The 21,112-nt window shown below is 45.9% G+C and overlaps 1 protein-coding gene across 1 annotated transcript; it reads left to right on the top strand.

The window, feature by feature from the left end:
- The first annotated feature begins 3,581 nt into the window (after positions 1-3,581).
- DNAJC27 (DnaJ heat shock protein family (Hsp40) member C27) lies at positions 3,582-16,507 on the top strand. Its single transcript, XM_063123771.1, has 7 exons — positions 3,582-3,818; positions 8,152-8,234; positions 8,975-9,044; positions 11,099-11,263; positions 11,789-11,911; positions 13,210-13,370; positions 16,085-16,507. The coding sequence occupies exons 1-7, from the start codon at positions 3,741-3,743 to the stop codon at positions 16,215-16,217; spliced, it is 813 nt and encodes a 270-aa protein (XP_062979841.1). The 5' UTR covers positions 3,582-3,740; the 3' UTR covers positions 16,218-16,507.
- The last annotated feature ends 4,605 nt before the right edge of the window (positions 16,508-21,112 follow it).

The following is a 21,112-nucleotide window of genomic DNA, read 5'->3' as shown; positions in this document are numbered from 1 at the left end:
CACCTATCTGGGATATGGATATTGCCTTCAATGAAAGAGGGTTGGACTTGTAGACAAGCTTTCAGTCCAAATCAATAATAATAATAATAATAATAATAATAATAATAATAATTTTATTTCTTACCCGTCTCTCCATTTGGATCGAGGCGGGGAACAACAGCAAGCATAAAATACATAAAATACTAATTAAAAACAGAGTATACATTGTTAAAACATCTTAAAAGCATCCTAAAATTCCACTGGATAGGCCTGCCGGAAGAGATCAGCCTTTATAGTTTTGTGAACCGCCCAGAGAGCTTCGGCTATTGGGCGGTATAAAAATGTAATAAATAAATATATAAATAGTTTTCTTAAATGCTAAAGGACTGTTAAGTTGACGAATCTCAGGCTATTTCACAGTTTGGGAGCAGCAGAAGAGAAGGTCCTCTGGGTAATACCTGTCAGCCTAGTTTTGGCAGGCTGAAGGAAATTCTTCCCAGAGGACCAGAGTGTGCAGGGCGGATTGTACAGAAGGTGATCCCGCAGGTAGCCTGGACCCAAACCATGTAGGGCTTTAAAGGTGATAACCAACACTTTGTACTTTGCCCGGAAACTAATTGGCAGCCAGTGAAGAGATTTTAAAACTGGTGTAATGTGGTCCCCCCTAGGTGTACCGGTGACCAGCCTGGCTGCCATATTTTGAACTAGTTGAAGTTTCCAGACTAGGCACAAAGGTAGCCCTATGTAGAGCGCATTGCAGAAGTCAAGCCTCCAAGTTACCAGCGCGTGCACGACCGTCTTTAGGTCTTCCGACTCTAGGAAGGGGCGCAGCTGGCGTATCAGCCGAAGCTGATAGTAGGCACTCCTGGCCGTTGCATCTATCTGGGCTGTCATTTGGAGTGACAGATCCAGAAGCACCCCCAAGCTGTGAACAGTCTTTCAGGGGGAATGTAGCCCCATCCAGAACTGGTTGACACACCTCCAAACCCAGGTTGCAGCCTTTTGACAGCAAGCACCTCCTTGTCTGGATTCAGCTTCAGTTTGTTTTTCCTCATCCAGCCCATTACCATCTCTAAGCATTCATTCAGAGGAGACACACTATCCTTAGTTCACACTGTTGTCGAAGGCATAGATTAATAAAATCATTTTTATTAATGATTTGGACGAGGAGGTGCAGGGAACGCTTATCAAATTTGCAGTTGACACAAAATTGGGTGGGATAGCTAATACCCTGGAAGACAGAAACAAACTTCAATGTGATCTTGATAGGCTGGAGTGCTGGGCTGAAAAAACAGAATGAAATTTAATAAGGATAAATGCCAAGTTCTACATTTAGGAAATAGAAACCAAAGGCACAGTTACAAGATGGAGGATACTTGGCTCAGCAATACTACAAACGAGAAGGATCTTGGAATTGTTGTAGATCGCAAGCTGAACAGTGCAATATGGCTGCAAGAAAGGCAAATGCTATTTTGGGCTGCATTAATAGAAGTATAGCTTCCAAATCACGTGAGGTACTGGTTCCTCTCTATTCGGCCCTGGTTAGGCCTCATCTAGAGTATTGCGTCCAGTTCTGGGCTCCACAATTCAAGAAGGACGCAGACAAGCTGGAGCGTGTTCAGAGGAGGGCAACCAGGATGATCAGGAGTCTGGAAACAAAGCCCTATGAAGAGAGACTGAAAGAACTGGGCATGTTTAGCCTGGAGAAGAGAAGATGGAGGGGAGACATGAGAGCACTCTTCAAATACTTAAAAGGTTGTCACACAGTGGAGGGCCAGGATCTATTCTTGATCCTCCCAGAGTGCAGGACACGGAATAACGGGCTCAAGTGACAGGAAGCCAGATTCCAGCTGGACATCAGGAAAAACTTCCTGACTGTTAGAGCAGTACGACAATGGAATCAGTTACCTAGGCAGGTTGTGGGCTCTCCCACGCTAGATGCCTTCAAGAGGCAGCTGGACAACCCTCTGTCAGGGATGCTTTAGGGTGGATTCCTGCATTGAGCAGGAGGCCCCTTCCAACTCTACTATTCTATGATTCTATGAAATATATTTGGGTGTCATCAGCATACTGATAGCACCCGCCCCATGCCTCCAGATGATCTCTGAATTGCCTTCTACCACACCAACTTGTCTGAACTCTGCAGTCATCACTCAAAGCTTGCCATATCCCCTGCCATCTGAAGTTAAGGAAGTTGTTACTGAGGGAAGGCTTGTTTGAATTGCCTGGTCTGCAAAATATCCTTGTGTGAGACATGCACCTAGCACCAAATTTATCATTCTGATATTAGGTAAATTACCTGTTTAAAAGTAATAACATGGGCATTTAAGCTAAGTTTTGAATGTGGTTTTGTGCTGACTTTGATGGATTTGTTTTTAAATGGCTGCTTTTGCTGTTTCGTTGCCAGTCCTGATGGCTGTTTGCCACTTCCAGTATCCAAGGGAGTAAGCCTGTACACACCAGTTGCTGGGGAACATGGGGAGTAGGGTGATGTTGCATCTGTGTCCTGCTTGTGGTTTCCGCATGAACAGCTGCTTGGTTACTGTATGAACAGAGTGCTGGACTAGATGGACTCCTGGTCTGTTCCAGCATGACTCTCTCTCTCTCTCTCTCTCATCTTTATTATTTTAAGTGTTTTCCTGAAGAGTTGCACAAAGTTCCTCGCCCTACTCCTATGGCATTCCCTGCCTCTGGAAGTTAGGCAGGCGCCAACTTTGTACTCCTTTCGGCGCCTCCTGAAAACACCGTCGTTCCAGGAAGCCTTCCTTTGATGACCAGCCGCGTTTCACTTTGCATTTTGCTGTTTTTTAAAAAATCTACTTTAATGTTTTTATATTATCTTCTACACCGCTCCAAAATTTTGAACTGGGAGCATTATAAATAAATAAAACCACTGCAGGTACCATATTTGTCTACAAAAGTTCGGTTTAACAGCTATCCTTTTTCTCTGGCATTATGGATCAAACTGCATTTCCAACCATATATATATATATAAATGAAAAATAAGCAACCAGGCAGCAACTGTCCTTCTACCCCTGGTCTAAACCAGTGTTTAAAATCTGGTGAGCAGATCAAGCCTTAAATAGATGCAGCAAATTCCCTGGCTCTTCAGTCTTAGGAAAAAGCAGCAGCAGCAGCCCTGGCTCCCCATCCTCCAATGTATTGGACTGCGACTCCCATCATTCCCTGCCAGAATAGGTCGTGCTGGCTGGGGATGATGGGAGTTGCAGTCCAAAGAGAGCTAGAAAATCTCGCGGGACTAAACTCGTCGCCTCTTTTCAAACGCAGGCTTGGTTACCGCACAGGTCTGTTGGTGTCTACTCAGAAGTAAGTCCTAATGAGTTCAGCGGGGTTTACTCCCGGGTAAGTGGGACTACGAGGGCAACCTTCAAGCTTAACCCCACGTATCTGGGAATAAGACCTACTGAGCTCATTTGGATTTAATTCTGAGTAGAGACCAAGAGACCTGTGCGGTCACCAAGCCTGCGTTCGAAAAGAGGCGACGCCGTTAGTCTCGCGAGGTTTCCTAGCTCTCGCGTTGCGCGGCCCGAGGAGCGTTCTTGGGCCAGTTCTCGCGAGATCGGGAAGCCTCGCGAAGCGTCGCCTGGGCCCTGGCAGCAGCGGCAGCGCCGAGCGGACCATGGAGAGCGGGGTGGCGGAGGTAAGGGCGCGGGCCGGGGCTCCGAGCGGCGGACTTGTCGGGGGGCCCTGAGCCGATACCCAGCCTCGGTGAAGAGAGAGGCCTTCTCTACTCCTCGGAGATGGAGGCGAAGCGGAAGGAGACGCGCAAGTCGTTGAGGATCAAAGTCATCTCCATGGGCAACGCGGAGGTGGGCAAGGTAAGAAGAGGAGGAGGAGGGGAATAGGAGAAGAGCCGCCTTATTGGCCCGAGGCGGGGGGAATGACAAGGCCGACAGCCAATCAGGCGCTCCTCTCTGATTGGACCGTTATGACAGTTGAGGTGTTTTCAGCGTGGAATGAGGCGATGTGCGCCAGTTCGGTGGCCAAGGCGCAAAGGCTTCTGGGTCAAAATAGGGTGACCCTATGGAAAGGAGGACTGGGCTCCTGTATCTTTAACAGTTGTATTGAAAAGGGAATTTCAGCAGGTGCCATTTGTATGCATGCAGCACCTGGTGAAATTCCCTCTTCATCACCACCGTTAAAGCTGCCCTCTTTTAAATCTGGTCACTCTAGTACAGCTCCTGCAGCTTTAACTGTTGTGATGAAGAGGGGATTTCACCAGGTGCTGCATGCATACAAATGGCGCTGTTGCAAAAAATAGCTCGTTCCCTGGTGTACGAAGTCCGATACAGCACACAAGGAGGAGAGGAGATGAAGTGTGGGTCTAGCAATGTTTATTCTGCAGAATAAGAGACGCAAGGAGCTAACTGCTGCAAAGCATGTGCCTACCTCGCAAGGGAGGTAGCTAGGTTTTATACAGTATCTTCTTTGGTGCTGCAGACGTAGACACCATCTAACAGGAAATTTCTAGCTGAAAAGAGAATACATGGCATGTTCTTTTGGCAAGCACCAACACAAAGAGAGAGGTACTCTCTGTTCCTTAAGAGAACATTAACTTGATTTTTGGTTATCTAGGAATGCTCCGGCCCAGATATTCCAACTTTGCAATTTTTCTTTAGCAACTACCGTAGCAACTCTGCCTCAGAGAGGGCACTTTTCCAACAGCACCTGCTGAAATTCCCTTTTCTGTGCAACTGTTAAAGATACAGGAGCCCTGTCCTCCTTTCCATATGGTCACCCTAGGTCAAAAATTACTTTAAAATGTAATTTTCTTATAATTCTGTCTTGCCTTTCTTTGAAGGAGGTTAAGGCGTATGAAATTGTTCTCTCCCTCTCCCCCCCCCCCCCATTCATATATATAATCATTTATTTAATACATTTTTATACCACCCAATATTTATTATTTATTTAAAATATTTATATCCCGCCCTATATTACTAAGATCTTAGGGCGGCGTACAGATAAAAACATACAGTATAAAACAATAAATATACAGTTAAAAACAAATTAAACCATAATCCAAGCTAAAACAATATATAATTTAAAAGCAATAGATGCAGTTAAAACAATGTGCCAAAAGCTCTCTCACAACAACCCTGGGAAGAAAGTTAGTTTTCATTATTATTAATTAAATTTGCTTCATACTGCAAAAAGTAGTCTCAAAGCGCCTTATACAACCAAATACAAAAATCCATAATGAATATAACAGAGTAAAACCAAAGTCAATATAAACCACATTCAGTGCATTAATACAAATAAATCTGGAATAAATGGCAGCCCTGTTCAGAAGACACCTTAAACCACGGCTTTAACCATTGTGAATATGCCTTTGTGCTTTATTTACCATGGTTAAAGCCGTGGTTTAAGGTGTCTTCTGAACACAGCCTGGCTTTCTGGCTTAACCACCGTGGTTAAAGCCAAGGTTTGAGGTGTCTCCTGAATGGGCCCACTATCTTTCCCACAAAAGTTTGCTGGAAAGGTATGGTCTTAACTGTCTTCATAATACCCATCAATGGAAGGTTTGATGAACCATTCTTGTGACTGACTTCCATAATAGTAGTAGTATTTTTATCCCATTTCTCTGCCTTCCCTGGCTGAGGTTGCCCAGTGTGCTTTATGGCTGAATGGCAGACCTGGTCTCCCTGGTTACCTAGTCTGACACCTTTATCCACTATAAGACACTTAACTCCTTAAGAAACACCTTGATGAACAAACCTAACGGCTCAGTTCAGGCAACGCTGTGCAGTTGAGGCCCAGTATTGGGCAAAAGGCGGGATACAAATAATAATAAAACTCCGTGGTGGAGTTTTTACACCACCGTTGAGAATTGTGTTGTCTGGGGGAGAAATACTCCACACTAAATATCCACACTGTGCAGAGGAGAGTTCCTGCACAACCATTGCGTTGGCATGTTGTGTGGTGGGCTCCATGGAGTTTCCCGTTGCATTGAATGAACTGTTCCCTCTGGCTACAGAGTTCCCTGGCAAGAGCAGCGAAAGGAGCGAGGACCATTTTAGGAGTGCTGCTGGGATTGGTTCTTTTGCAGCAGTGGCTGATGGGATACCATCAGGAGTTGTACTCCAACATATCTGCGGGGCACCAGGTTGGAAGGCTGCGCTATAGAAAAGCCTCTGTCCTTTGCTGCTAATGGCCTCACTTTTGACCGGCAAAACCCAGAGCGGGGCTTCCAGTAATGATGATCTCAGGATACCACTTTAAAGAAATGTGCTGGTCTCTCAGCTGAGCCAGTGCAGTGGCCCTGCTACCCTTCCCTTTGCTGTCGCCTGATGGAATGGCTGCTGTCAGGTGACAGTTGAGGGAGGTAGGGAGGAACCTGGGGTCATCCCATGAAACTGATTGGTGGGAGATCCAGGACAAATAAAAGGACACACTTCTTCACACAGCGCATAGTTAAATTATGGAACTCACTACCACAAGATGTAGTGATGGCCACCAGTCTGGATGGTTTCAAAAGGGGGTTGGATAAATTCCTGGAGGCGAAGGCTATCCATGGCTACTAGCCCTGATGGTTGTGTGCCATCTCCAGTGTCAAAGGCAGAAAGCCTGTGTTCAGCAGTTGCTATGGAACATGGGTGGGAGAGTGCTGTTGCACCATGTCCTGCTTGTTCATTCCTGGCCGATGGCTGGCTTGACCACTGTGGGACTAGATGGACCCTTGGTCTGATCCAGCATCAGGGCCCTTCTTATGTTCTTATGGAGATTTCTTTTCACTCAGTGCTAAGGACTGTGAGACTCTTGCTTTTCGCAGATGATATAGGGACACTTTTTTCATGCTAAGGAACACCCCTGTATACACACGTGTGTGTAGGCACGCTATTTGACAATGCTGAAGGCTCTTCTTCCCTTGGTTTATGCTGTATACATTTATTCCACCTGTCATTTTAAAGCCAAGTGTGTTTTTATGGTTTTGGTTAAAGACATACGAGGAAAAAATGTAACTGGGCTGTCAGCAGTTAAATATACACCTCACCAGCTTCAGCAGCCGCTGAATGTTCCTTAGCATTCATGCACATACATTTACATGCATGTGCATTAGCATCAAGATGCATCCCCCCTCCCCTGAATTAACTTTGAGAGACTCAAGAGGGATCTGAACCCTGAAGAATGACCGCTTTAACAACTGGCAGCAAGAATTCTAATATCCTCAAAAGGCCAAATAATAATAATAAAGACCAGGAGACAGGGACTCTGGCTAAGTAGGGATTCTGGAGCACGTGGGTTCACATGGGAGTGGCAGTCCTAGTCCTCATCGAATAGTAGAGTTGGAAGGGTCCTACAAGGCCATCAAGTCCAACCCCCTTGCTCATTGCAGGAACCTACCTTAAAGCATCCCTAACAGATGGTTGTCCACCTGACTCTTGAAGGCCTCTAGTGTGGGAGAGTCCACCACCTCCCTAGGTAACTGGTTCCATTGTCGTACTGCTCTAACAGTCAGGAAGTTTTTCCTGATGTCCAGCCAGAATCTGGCTTCCTTTAACTTGAGCCCATTATTCCGTGTCCTGCACTCTGGGAGGATCGAGAAGAGATCTTGGCCCTCCTCTGTGTGACAGCCTTTAAAGTATTTGAAGTGTGCTATCACGTCTCCCCTCATTCTTGTTTTGTTTCAGTGAGTTAAAAAAACCCACCCACAAACCTTTAGTAAAGAAGCATTCAGAAACAATAGAAATAATATGGATTGTCTATATCCCCTCTGAAAACACAATTCTGGGAGCTTTCTTTCAGTCATTTTTGTGGATAATGAGGATTTCAATATGGCTGTATGTAAGCTTGATGAAAGGAAGCCTTCTATTTTTGTCTATGGAAGTCTGTAATGTGCTGTATACACTGATGGCACTGTATGAAAAACAGTTATAATAAGATGGAAATATAAGAATCTTTGGGAAGATGTAAATTATGGGACTTTTAAAATAGAAAACTGATACTTTTAACCATTTTGAGATGATAACAGAATTTACAATTGCTTAAATTGTATAATGTTTATCAGACTCTCTCTCTCACACGCACGCATACAGGAGATGTATGTTTTTAAAAGGATGTACATTGCAATTAGCGTTGCAAAACACGTCACACAGAGGGCTGAATGGACAGCGTAGTCAATTTGGTAAAATTCACCATTCTTTTGCTTTTTAGAGCTGCATTATAAAGCGATACTGTGAGAAGAGGTTTGTGCCCAAATACCTTGCAACAATCGGCATTGATTATGGTGTCACCAAGTGAGTACCCTTCGTTCAGAGCAGACAACAGTTTCACACAGCAGTTCCTGAAAATAGTCTGATGTGGTGAGAATTAAGGCAAAGCATATGTCTATGTAAGAGAGAAAGACTGGAAATCATGGTCTGATTGTTCAACCACTGCAATCATTCATCATTTTGCTGCCGTGATATTGCTGGAAACCACTGCTCTAAGGTTGCGTATATATCTGTTGGCATCTCATTGCATTTTGCATTTTTCAGAAGAATGTGTCCCTGTAGATAGCCGGTATATGTATAACCTGGAGAATACTTTGAGTGTCCAAACAATCCCTTAGTGCAGCCTTCCTCAACCTGGGGCGCTCCAGATGTGTTGGACTGCACCTCCCAGAATGCCCCAGCCAGCCGAGCTGGCTGGGGCATTCTGGGAATTGTAGTCCAACACATCTGGAGCGCCCCAGGTTGAGGAAGGCTGCCTTAGTGTGATACTAGTGAAATCCTCAGAGGAAGGAGAGTTTATAATCTGATTTTTTTGAGGTCTCCTTTCACTGATTGTTTGTCCAATTACTAATCCTTTTCACAAATTTACCCTGGATTTTTTTTTATTATCCAATCCTAAATGTCCACATGAGAATTCAGGTGTGCTGGTGGATCAACTTTCATGTTGACATGCTTGCTAATGCCTGTATCACAGAACACCTGAATTTAGTGCTGGACAGAAAGGTGTTTGTAATACTTGAATCTCATGGCTGTCTTTCTTTCAGAGTGCAGGTTCGGGACCGAGAAATCAAAGTGAATATTTTTGACATGGCTGGACACCCCTTCTTCTATGAGGTAAGCAAGATGGCAGATTTCTGGTGATGAAGTCAGGACATAGATCCAAATATTTCTGGCCCTGGTAGATGGCTTCATGGTGTAAGAACATAAGAAGTGACCTGAGGCTGGATCACACGAAGGGACCATCTAGTCCAGCTGTTGAGGAAATCAAGCTGGGTGATTCTTTTACCCATGCCCACAGGTATAGGAAAATGGCGCTATAAATCATTAGCTCTATAAACCATAAAGTTCATGGCTTCCTGCTTAATTAAAACATATTTTTAAGGCTGCAATTGCTTTCACAATTAAGCTGATGCTGAAACCATGTCACAAGACAGACGGTTAGACAGATAGAGGGTGGAGTGAGATATTTTTAAGGCAAGCTAACCAAGAAAAGGAAACAGATAGAGATGCATTTCCTGTAACTATTGCAATACCCATTTATGGTATTCTAGTCAGAGAAGTACTTAAACTCTGTACATGCCTAAATGCTTTGCTTCTCATTGGTTATTGTATTGCAGAGCTGTATTATGATTGGTGTGAATGTTCTGCCATTGTGTCTGAGGGGAACTGACCCTATAAATATGTTAACCTTTCCTGAAATTGTTGGGCTTCCTCAGTTCCTCAGGTCTTCTGAGACTGTCACCTTGCAGCGCTGCTTGTAATAAACCTTCTAAAGAGAGAGAAATTGTGTCTTGAGAGTCTGTGACCACCACTCAGCGAACCACGGGGACCTGCCTTTTCGGGTCCCACCACACAGCACTCTGTTCACACAGTGGCCAACCAGTCATCAGCCAGGGACCCTCAAGCAGGCCATGGTGCAACAGCACCCTCCCACCCATGTTCCCCAACAACTGGTGCACCCAGGCTTACTGCCTCGGATACTGGAGATAGCACACAACCATCAGGGCTAGTAGCCATGGATAGCCTTTGCCTCTAGAAATTTATTCAACCCCCTTTTAAAGCTAGAATGTATGTTAAAATAAACACGCTAATATAATTTTGTTTTTTATAGTGTTGCATTGTATATTTATTTCCTATTTGTAAATTATTATTATTATTATTATTATTTATTTATATAGCACCATCAATGTACATGGTGCTGTACAGAGTAAAACAGTAAATAGCAAGGCCCTGCCGCATAGGCTTACAATCTAATAAATCCTACTCTGCTTTGAGAAGATGGCCTAAAAATAATCTGTTGGAGTCCAAGTGGTTGCTCCAATAAGGTCCACGTGATGCCATAACCTACTATCCATAACATGTAACTACAGTGGAGTACTCAGTTGACCATCCTACAGCTGTAGTAGGACTCCGTCATCTTGTGCAAGCGTAACATGAAATCCATTTCAACCCACATGATTATTGCATCCTCCTTGCTTTTCAAGATGGAACGGATGGGTCACCTTGTCTCATCCCCATATTATATTTATGCTGGGGCAGATTTAGTCGTGTGCAATGAAGCATGGGCTTGCTGTGTACAGCCAAAGCTGCCTTTCCTGAAACGGTTCAGGTGATAGCATTGCAGGTGAATCCTGGAGTTGCATTTTTTGCCTGTGTAGATTATGTCAGATCAGCTGTATGCTGACACCCAAGTGATAAAAAAAAATCCCCATAGACTGAAGATAGCACTCTTCAAATACTTAAAAGGTTGTCACACGGAGGAGGGGCAGGATCTCTTCTCCATCCTCCCAGAGTGCAGGACACAGAATAACGGGCTCAAGTTAAAGGAAGCCAGATTCCAGCTGGACATCAGGAAAAACCTCCTCACTGTTAGAGCAGTACGACAATGGAATCAGTTCCCTAGGGAGGTTGTGGGTTCTCCCACACTAGAGGCCTTCAAGAGGCAGCTGGACAACCCTCTGTCAGGGATGCTTTAGGGTGGATTCCTGCATTGAGCAGGGGGTTGGACTCGATGGCCTTGTAGGCCCCTTCCAACTCTGCTATTCTATGATTCTATGATTCCACAGTCTGTGCACTGATGATTTATGGTACTTGTGGTCCCTTCTCTTTCCTGGAGCATCTTGTTGGTCCATAATATCTGCTTGCTTTGTTCCTGTGCTCTGTTTAAGGTGCGCAATGAGTTTTACAAGGACACCCAGGGCGTAATCCTAGTGTATGACGTTGGGCAGAAGGAATCATTTGACGCTCTTGACTTGTGGCTCGCTGAGATGAAGCAGGAACTTGGGCCGCATGGAAACATGGAGAACATTGTCTTTGTGGTTTGTGCCAACAAGGTAAACCGTTTCTAAGAGGAGTATAAGGCGTAGAAGAGGGTGACCCTATGGAAAGGAGGACCGGGCTCCTGTATCTTTAACATTTGTATTGAAAAGGGAATTTCAGCAGGTGTCATTTGTATATGCGGGGAACCTGGTGAAATGTCCTCTTCATCACAACAGTTAAAGCTGCAGGTGCCCTGCCTTCTTTTAAATCTGGTCACTCTAGTATAGCTCCTGCAGCTTTAACTGTTGTGATGAAGAGGGGATTTCACCAGGTTCTCCGTATATACAAATGACCCCTGCTGAAATTCCCTTTTCTATGCAACTGTTAAGAATACAGGAGCCCTGTCCTCCTTTTCATATGGTCACCCTAGTGTAGAAAGGTTCTTGCTTGTAACACTAGGCTCTTGCAAAGGCTCTCAGATCAGAAAGCAATGCGGTTGATGTGAACTACTGGCTTTTAAAAAAGGATTAGACAAAATCATGGAGTACAGGTCAGTAGCTATAAGCCAGGGTCATGCTTTTCTCCCATTTGTGTTTCAGATTGACTGTGCCAAGCTCCGCACCGTGGACGAAAGTGAAGGACGGCTGTGGGCAGAAAGCAGGGGCTTCCTTTATTTTGAGACCTCAGCTCAGACTGGAGAGGGAGTCAATGAGATGTTCCAGGTAAAACCTGCGCTGTCCTCCTGCATCCCTCTCCCTTGGCTTCCAATGGACGGTGTCCTGTACACTCTCCTAAACAAATGCTTTGAAGTGGCATTTTTTTAGCCTCTGTACAAGAGAGGCTGCATTTTTGCCTGCCTAGAAGCTGCTAGCAAGTGCGACACTGAAGCAAAGTTTGAGTCAGCTGGAAGCTGAAAATTCCGAATGAAAAACGGTGTGTCTTAACGATACTGATGAAACTCTGTCATTATCTGTCTTGGAATTTGAATTTGCCTGGCTTGTAATGCATGGTAGTGTTATGAATGGAATATTGTTGGATGGCAGAGCAGCCTTTGGAAAAGATGAGTTGTGTGTGTTTTTAAAGCTTGTCTGATGAAGCTTGAAAATATCGAGCCAATTCCAAATTGTGTGGAGGGGTGTTCACCCATCACTAACACTTAGTAGTTTGGTTTTTGCAGATCCCAGTAGTTTGGTTAGAAGCTCTTAGCATTTCTGTAACTTTGTGCCTTTTCGTTTTGAATCATATCTGTCTATTACAGCCTTCCTCAACCTGGGGCGCTCCAGATGTGTTGGACTGCACCTCCCAGAATGCCCCAGCCAGCTGGCTGGAGCATTCTGGGAGGTGCAGTCCAACACATCTGGAGCGCCCCAGGTTGAGGAAGGCTGGTCTATTAGATCGTAAACCATTCTGGAAGCAATTTTTCTGTTCTGACCCTCCTCCTCCTCTTCCTCTTCCTCTTCCTCTTCTTCCTCTTCCTATAAAGCCCTTCATGGCCTAGTCCCAATATACCTTAGAGCAGGATTTCTCACATTCAGAGATGAGGCTGATTCTTTTCAGACGTCAGCGTTACCAAACATTTAGAATGTTTAGAGTTTAAGATTGGTCCACTTGTATTGGATCCTAGCCACCATATTTTTTGCATGAGTCACAGTTGAGCTGGGCGGGCCTCTTCACTGGAAGGGTTCATTCAGAGACTCAACAGAGAAGTCTCCTCAAAAGACAGGGAATTTTGCTGGCCCTTTGCACTGGGAGAGATTGAACGGTTCAATTACACCGCAAATCAAGGCGTAGCAGAATTTACCCCACCCCACCCCCCACACATACTCCAGTCATCCTTATTCTGTAACATTCAAAGGTCTTAGGCTTGTAGGATTAAGAATTTTGATCTTCTTCTTCTTCAAAAAAAAAATTGGTAGCCTTTCCCCCTTGTTTCAGGTTTCTGGGCAGTTCATAAAATTCGGATTGTGGAGCGGTTGGCACAGACAAGCTTTTGCGAACTCTGCCTTCTGTGTTCTTTCAGACTTTCTACTCTGCCATTGTTGATTTGTGTGACAATGGTGGAAAGCGCCCCGTGTCCAGCATGAGCATCAGTTTCACCAAGGAGCAAGCGGACACGATTCGGAGGATCCGCAGCAGCAAGGACAGCTGGGACATGCTGGGTGTCAAGCCAGGGGCCACAAGGTAATGGAGTAGAGAGTGGTCCCCGTTGGTGTAGAAACCAGCAATGGAGAATTAGGCTGGGAGAGAATGAGAAAGGGCTTCGGGAGATGTCCTGATCATTTCTCGGCCGGTGCGTAATGTCTTTCTGCACAACAGGGTTCCCAAATACCTCTTTGTGCCAGTGCCTCTACATCTTTTTCTTTCTCCTAGTGGCTATTGGAATATGTTGGCCTAATATTTACAACCTTATTTTAGTTATTGCCAGACTGGGCTTCTGGCCAATAACCTTATAACAGAGTTTTGCAGCGGTTTCCAGCAAACTCAGCACAGACACAGATTAAGACTGAGACTTTCAGTAGGTTTAAAGAAACCTTTACTGGCATATAAAAATATAATTCAGTTATGGCAATCACAAATACAAATACTTACATACGGTCAGTCAATACAGCTCTGATACAGTGATCATTTCTGATATCTGAGTTATTTCTGTACATGGGAATACAATCCTTTTTATAGGCTAACTGTACAATGATGCAACTGCTTGCAATCCCTTAATTGAAACAACCAAGTCACCAATTATTCAATCATGACATCAATGTCCAGGTGCAACGTTGACCTTTAAGTTTTCTGCTGAGTCTTCTGATTCCTCCAGCTCCTCAGCAATTAGTAAATCCATGGAAACATAACCAGAACCCTGATCCAGGATTCCAGCAGTGGCTGTAGACGCCCTATTGCGCATTGGCAGCATCCTCGATGATGCATGTCTGATCCCTGTCCCTGCTGTTGGATTTGGTCTCCTCCCGATCATGCTGTGAAGGGAGGGAAGAGGGGCTCTGAAAGTTCTCTCTGTGATGATTGCCATTCCTCATCTTGACTTGAAATGGTGGGGAACTGCATGAGATGAACACAATGAATTCTGGATGTATTTGTAATAAGGCTGCTTCATCCATCTGTTTCACTGGTCACAGTGGAGATGGTTGGTTGCTTGGCTGATTTTATATTTAAAAAATGACCTGTTCATTCAGAATCATAGAATCATAGAATAGCAGAGTTGGAAGGGACCTACAAGGCCATCGAGTCTAACCCCCTGGAATCCACCCTAAAGCATCCCTGACAGGTGGTTGTCCAGCTGCCTCTTGAAGGCCTCTAGTGTGGGAGAGCCCACAACCTCCCTAGGGAACTGATTCCATTGACATACTGCTCTAACAGTCAGGAAGTTTTTCCTGATGTCCAGTAAGCATAATGGTTTGTAAATGCCACTCTACAACAGTGCAGAAGGCAGCAGTTGGATTTGACAAAATGGGAAAATGCTAATTGGCACACAACTGCTCAAATATTAAATGATATCAAAGCTGGTCAAGAACTCACTGCTCCTGGAGATTCGCGACTTTTTGGCCTGAGATCCAAATCAATCTGTTTTTGGAAGTCTTATGTATTTTATACTCGATCAGGATGGAGAGGCGGGTAAGATGATGATGATGATGAGTAAAAGCCTTTTTGAAATATGAGGAATAAAACTCAACAAATCCTCCTCTTTCCCCAACCATAAGCAGCACTAAGCTTTTGTAATGTTCTGATCCTGACGAAGCAGTTGTGAAACAGGTAGAAATAAAACCGGAGGCCTGTAGCTTAACTGTTCAGTTATCGCTCTGTTATTGTAAACTGTTTGAGAGTTTGGTACTGTTAACAATATGTTCAGTTACGCTTGATCATTGTTATATAAAATGTTTGTTCACCTATGATCAATTTGTTCAGTTACGCTTGATTATTGTTATACGTTTGTTCACTTGTGATCAATTTATACAAAACTTTTGTTTACCACCCCAGTTGCTTTGACATCATTTAATATTTTAGCAGCTGTGTGCTGATTAGCGTTTTTCCATTTTGTAAATACCACTATTCAGGTAATTTCAGTGCTCTGTTTTGGGTCCTGTGGGCCAGTGGATAGAGCCAGGACATATACCACCTCCTGAAACTAGGGCTGTGCTCTGCTTCTCGGACCGGAGAAGCAGAAGCGGATCGGGGTGCTTCGCCTCCCCTTAAGGCGGAGGCGAAGAGGATCGGGGGAGGAGCGGAGCTGATCGAGGTGAAGGCGGATCCTTCGCCTCGATCCGGAGCTCCGCAAAAAAGGTAAGGGGGGTTTACTTGGCCCTGCCGCCGCCGCCCATGCGGCGACAGCGGCAGAGCCAGGTAAGGGGGGAGGGAGGGGGGTCTTACCTGTATCCGTCCACGGCCCCGCGGCTGCTTCAACTGAGCCCGAGGACTCAAACAGGAGGCAGGTAAGGGGGAGGAAGGAGGGGGTGGTTACCTGGCCCTGCCGCCGCCGCCTGTGCAGCAACGGCAGCAGAGCCAGGTAAAGGGGAGGGGGGGCTTACCTGCGTCTGTTGCAGCCCGTCGCTGGCTTCACTAGAGCCCGCGGCTCAACCCGGAAGTGTAGGCCGCAAGCGGGGCCTACAGTTCCTGGTTGAGCCGCAGGCTCTAGTGAAGCTGGCGGCAGGCCGGGACGGAAGCAGGTAAGGGGGAGGAGGGAGGGGGGCCTTACCTGGCGCCGCCCCCTGCCTCTGCGGAGCTCCGATTCAGAGCCGGAGCTCCGGAGCAGAGCGGACCCTAGGCGGATCGGGAGCGGGGCGGAGCGGAGCGGGGGCTCCGTGCACAGCCCTACCTGAAACCCGGCTTCATTATTACGCCCGCAGTTGCGGTGGCAGCTCTTGATGCGTTTCTGTCTTGCCCTCCAGGGACGAGGTGAACAAGGCCTATCGGAAGCTGGCAGTGCTCCTCCACCCGGACAAGTGCATGGCTCCCGGCAGTGAGGACGCCTTCAAAGCTGTGGTCAACGCGCGGACTGCCTTGCTCAAAAACATCAAGTAGAGCGGGGAGGACGTGGCGCGCAGGTGTTCACAGCCCTCCCGAGAGACCTGCCCCCTCCTCGTGTCCGAATGAGAGGCGTCAAGGGTTGCCTGCTGCTTCTAGCCAGGCCAGCAGGAGCACGTCCCAGAGAAACCGCTGCTGCTGCCATAAGCTCGCCGTGACGGCCCTCTGCGACGGCTTTCCACATCCGCCTGAATGCCTCAGCAGCTGTAATGCCCTCTCCTTCCCCTGCAGGGAAGTTGGCCTTGGATTGAGTTGACTCTAAAATATGTTACTTCCATGTGGACGGACACGTTTCTGTGGCATCCCTGTGCTTTGTTATCCAAACGTGGGGCTTTTCAGCCTACCCTGATTTACCGTCGAGCTGCACCTCCTGGCCCTACACTTTGGCAGTTTGCTGTTTCCATTGGGTCCGCTCCCTCGATAAGCGGCCGACGGGCCCCTGCCTTTCCCCAGCTCTTTCGCTGTATATGATGGCCCCTAGATGTCTTTTCCTGGCTCTGATGGTCTCTTATACTGCGCACACACACACACACACACGGATAAAAAAAAAATTGGCAGCTAGAACTGGGGCGCTGGGAGCCACTAAGGCAGCCTTCCTCAACCTGGGGTGCTCCGGATGTGTTGGACTGCATCTCCCAGAATGCCCCAGCTGGCTGGGGCATTCTGGGAGTTGTAGTCCAACACATCCGGAGCACCCCAGGTTGAGGAAGGCTGCACTAAGGCCTACTTCCTAGTTTATATACCAAATGATTCCTAATACAAGCTAGCAGACAAGGAAACCATGGTCAGCCTGGCTTCAAGAAGAAGCTGAGTTGGAGGCAGGCTTTAAGATCTCACTGGCTGCTTCTCCATTTCATGATGAGACTAAAACAGCCAGAAACATTTTTGGTGTTGATCAAATATGTTATGGGATTATTATTTTTTTGCTTGGGAGTCAAAGCAACAGGGTAATTATTAGCCAGTACATCTGAATTGCTTCTGGAAACTGAGGCTTGGCCTGCAGGCTTCACTCCCTCACCTGCCTGCAGCTCAGCCCCTGTCAAAGGTAAAATCCTCTGCCATGGAGTTTCTCTGAAATTGAACTAACGCTGGCTCCAAATGACTGGAAGGGATGGAGTCGGGAGCTGTCCCCTCCCGAAAATACTTTGCGGCCCTTCCTGCTATGAGATGTCAGGGTATAATTTGGGAAAAGAGAAACCAAATTATACTCGGGGCTCAGTAGGTGAGATCCCCAAAGATCCCTCTTCCCAAGGTCAAGGGTGGTGGTGGTGGTGGTAGTTTGGCAATTCCAAAGCTAGAAAATCTCTTTTAGCCTCATCAGGCTACAAATGTAAAGAACTGGCATTTTCAAGATCACTTTCTTACAGCTAGTGTTCTAATTAGGGAATACGGGTGGAATTCTGTCTCAGTTTTTAGAGTGTTTGGACTCTGGGAAAGTCATGTAGCCGCTTTCACTGTGGAAAACATGTGTCTTTATCATACCTTTTGGAAACTTGTTTTGCCCTTGGGCTACTTGGGCCAGCAAAGGGGTGGCGGTTCACCCAGCAAGTCTCCAACTCACTCTGCCTCTTCTTTATCTCTCCCCACCCACCACCACATTGCTATCTAGAACACTTCAAGGTAATACAACTGGAAGTGGAGGAGAGGTGAAGGTGCATGTGGGTACAGGTGAGATCCCCCTCCTAGTGCTCCATCACAATCTGTTTCTCTTCCTCCAATCCCTCTAAAGAATAGCTTATTGGGGTGGGGCAGAGGGGACTGCATGGCAGCCTGATTTGCAGTAGGAGCGGGTGGGAATGGCATTTCTTAGGCAGTAGGGTTTTTTCTGGACTCTGGGAGTTGCCATCTCTTTATCTGATGCCTTTGCATCCCCGAGCTTCAGAGTACCACTTTCAGAAGATAATCACGAGAGCGCCAAAGTGTTCCAATCAGGAGAGGCCTTGAGATTCTCCTACCACAGTCCCGCAGAAGAGGAAGCTCTCTCGACATGGACGTGGGTGAGCCTTGCAGGGCTGCCCTGCTAGACTGGTCTTGACGGCCTTCAATACAAACTGTTTAGCTACTGAACGAGTAACTGGGGGAGAGACTCTCCTCCCCTTAGCCAGAAACGAGGCTCTACTCTGCAAGGTACGTGTATATAAGCTAAATTGATTCACATCTGCACTTTAAGCTTGCAGACTTCTGCAAATCCCTAATAGCATTCCGTCATCTCCCTTTAAAACTGAAGCTCTGTCTTTTGACCACTGTGAATGTCTTGTCACGTAAAATCCCCGTGTGTTCATGGATTTGCTGTATATTTTTGCAATTGCACTTTCCTGCCTTCTGTTTTGTGCACATCGTTGACGTCTGCCTTCGCTCCCGTGCCCTCTGGTGCCAACAGACACTACCTCCTGTTGAGATTTTGACTTCTTGAGCTCCCGTTTCCAACCACCACCTCCCGGGGAAGTTGTGAGTGCTGTTGCAAAGGTCTACTCCCTACAGCCTAGACGTGTTGGAGGGAGCTAGAGCCCTTACCTGTTGCAAATGCAGGCAGGGCTGCCCCAAGGAAAAGGTACCACTTGTCTTTTGCAAGCCTGAGAAGCTGCTCTTGAGTAGATCCGCTACCTCTGGTTCAGGTCTGGCAGGCTGCCCTCCTCCTGGGTTCTGGACTTCCACAAAATGGGAAAGGACAATCGGGGCACCCCAGGAGGCTTGAAACTAAGCTGAGTAAATCTCATAAGATTTTTGTTAATGTGAATAATACTTTTGCGTTTTCTCTATGGTATAGCCGAAAGCCATCTTCTAGTTTCATTCTTAAGTTATTATTTCCCATCCTTGTTTTGGGGTGAAGAGCCTTTCTGTTTTCATTTCGCCAAGGCTGTTAAAAGTTGCAAGTGACTCTCCCTTTGTAGGGGAAACTTTGTGGTCAGCCACAAGAAGCCACTCCGTTACAAAGGCGAAATGCCACCAGGTCACAAAACGCAACATAAAGGGATCAGAAGACCAAATGTCGTGAAGGTGATATAGCCTGGTCAGATCCCGCTCCTGAGAATTTGCCTAGGGAGCAGCTCATCGTGTTCTCGTGATATTGACACACTAAGCAAGACACGTGGAAAGTAATTTCTGCCAGTGCTGGTGGTGTCCTTTCTGGCATGCTGTTCTAGGGCTCTTTTAGTTGCAAAACTTACGCGGTCTTTCTTTTCCCCTTCACTTTTGCACAGCCTGAGGTTTGGATTAGCAGGGAAAGGGTGTTTGCATGGGATAATAAATAGATGTGCTATGGATATGCATTTATCTCCCCTCCTTGCATTGAGAGCCATGAGTGATCATGGCCTTGCAAGGACATCTTCTGCCTTCAGTTCAGATTTCTGTGCAAAATACCCCCCCCCCATCCACACCCAGCATAGGTATTGCTTCTGAAAGAAGAAAAAGCAAATACAGGGTGGTTAAACTCCAAGCCATAAAGGCAGGGATCTCGTTTTCAACGCATTTTCAAAGGGTCCCCCATCCCTCCTTGTGTGATGTATGGATTTCAAGGCACTGTATTTGGTAGGTACAACTTACACAAAAAGGCTCCTCGCTATACATCAGCTGAAGGTGTAGATCAGCCTAACGCGAGGTGACGGAAAATGCTGAAATGCCTGCACTTGCACGTCTTTGTATAGTAAACCTTGGAAATTTATGTATTATTTTTTTACAAAATTAAATCGGATTTAAAATGCACTTGCTGTTTTAGCTGTCCAACATGTGAGTTGCTTTTTTTTTGGCCCCGTATGTCAAAGACCACATAGCGTCAAGCAGACTCCCTGACGCTGAGGCAGTTGAGGTTTTTCTCTCCCATCTGAAGCTTCCTTGATTGCAGAGGGAGCTGTTAGCGGAACCCCTACAAAAGGAAGAAGTTCAGGTAGTGATTAAAAACATGCATGCAAGGAAAGGCCCCTGGCCTTGATGGATTCTTCGTTGAGTACTGTAAAGCCTGCTTTGAAATCTTGACAGACTTTATTTATTTATTACATTTTTATACCGCCCAATAGCCGAAGCTTTCTAGGCGTTTCACAAAAATTAAAACCCTGAAGAGCATAAAAACAATAATCTAACAACACAAATACCAAATACAATATAAAAAGCACAACCAGGATAAAACCACACAGCAAAAATTGATATAGGTTAAAATATGGAATTAAACCAGCAAAGTTTAAGTTAAATTAGGTGTTATTGGAGCATTATTGGAATGTTACTGAAACAGGCACACTATTTATTTATTTATTTATTTATTTATTTATTTATTTATTTATTTCATTTCTATACCGCCCAATAGCCGGAGCTCTCTTTACTTTGCAAAACTCCCACATCTCAGGCCTTAGCTAGACCTAACTATTATCCCAGGCAAATGGAGGGGTCGTCCCTGCCTGCTCCCAGGATCCCCTGTGTGTCATTTGGATGCACAGGGATGATCCCGGGACAATCCCCGGATATAGGCCTGGTCTAGCCATGGCCTCAGTCATCCCCAAACCAGGAAGCGAACATATATTATGTACAAATTCTAGACCACCACCCCGATTAACGTAGATGCCAAGATACTGTTCCACTAGCTAACAGAAATAATAGCAATGTTAATTCACTGTGACCAGGTAGAGTTCATACACACCAGGCAGGAAGGAGCAGGAAATCTGAATTTGTTAGTACACCAAGTGGCACTTAATGCTGCCAGAAATTCACATGCCACCATGATATCGCTAAACACTGAAAAGGCTTTTGATAAAATTTATCGGCCGTCTAGCAGCGTTACGCTTTCTCAGTTTGTCTTGCCTCAAGAATTTCTGGCCTGGGTGAAGATTGATGTAATCCTTTCAATGCTGTTCCCACTTGAAAGGGACACATAGAATCATAGAATAGCAGAGTTGGAAGGGGTC

Source organism: Elgaria multicarinata, chromosome 4 (assembly GCF_023053635.1).
Source record: "Elgaria multicarinata webbii isolate HBS135686 ecotype San Diego chromosome 4, rElgMul1.1.pri, whole genome shotgun sequence".
Lineage (NCBI taxonomy): Eukaryota > Metazoa > Chordata > Lepidosauria > Squamata > Anguidae > Elgaria > Elgaria multicarinata.
The sequence above is the reverse complement of the archived record's forward strand: the minus strand, read 5'-3'. Positions and strand labels throughout refer to the sequence as shown.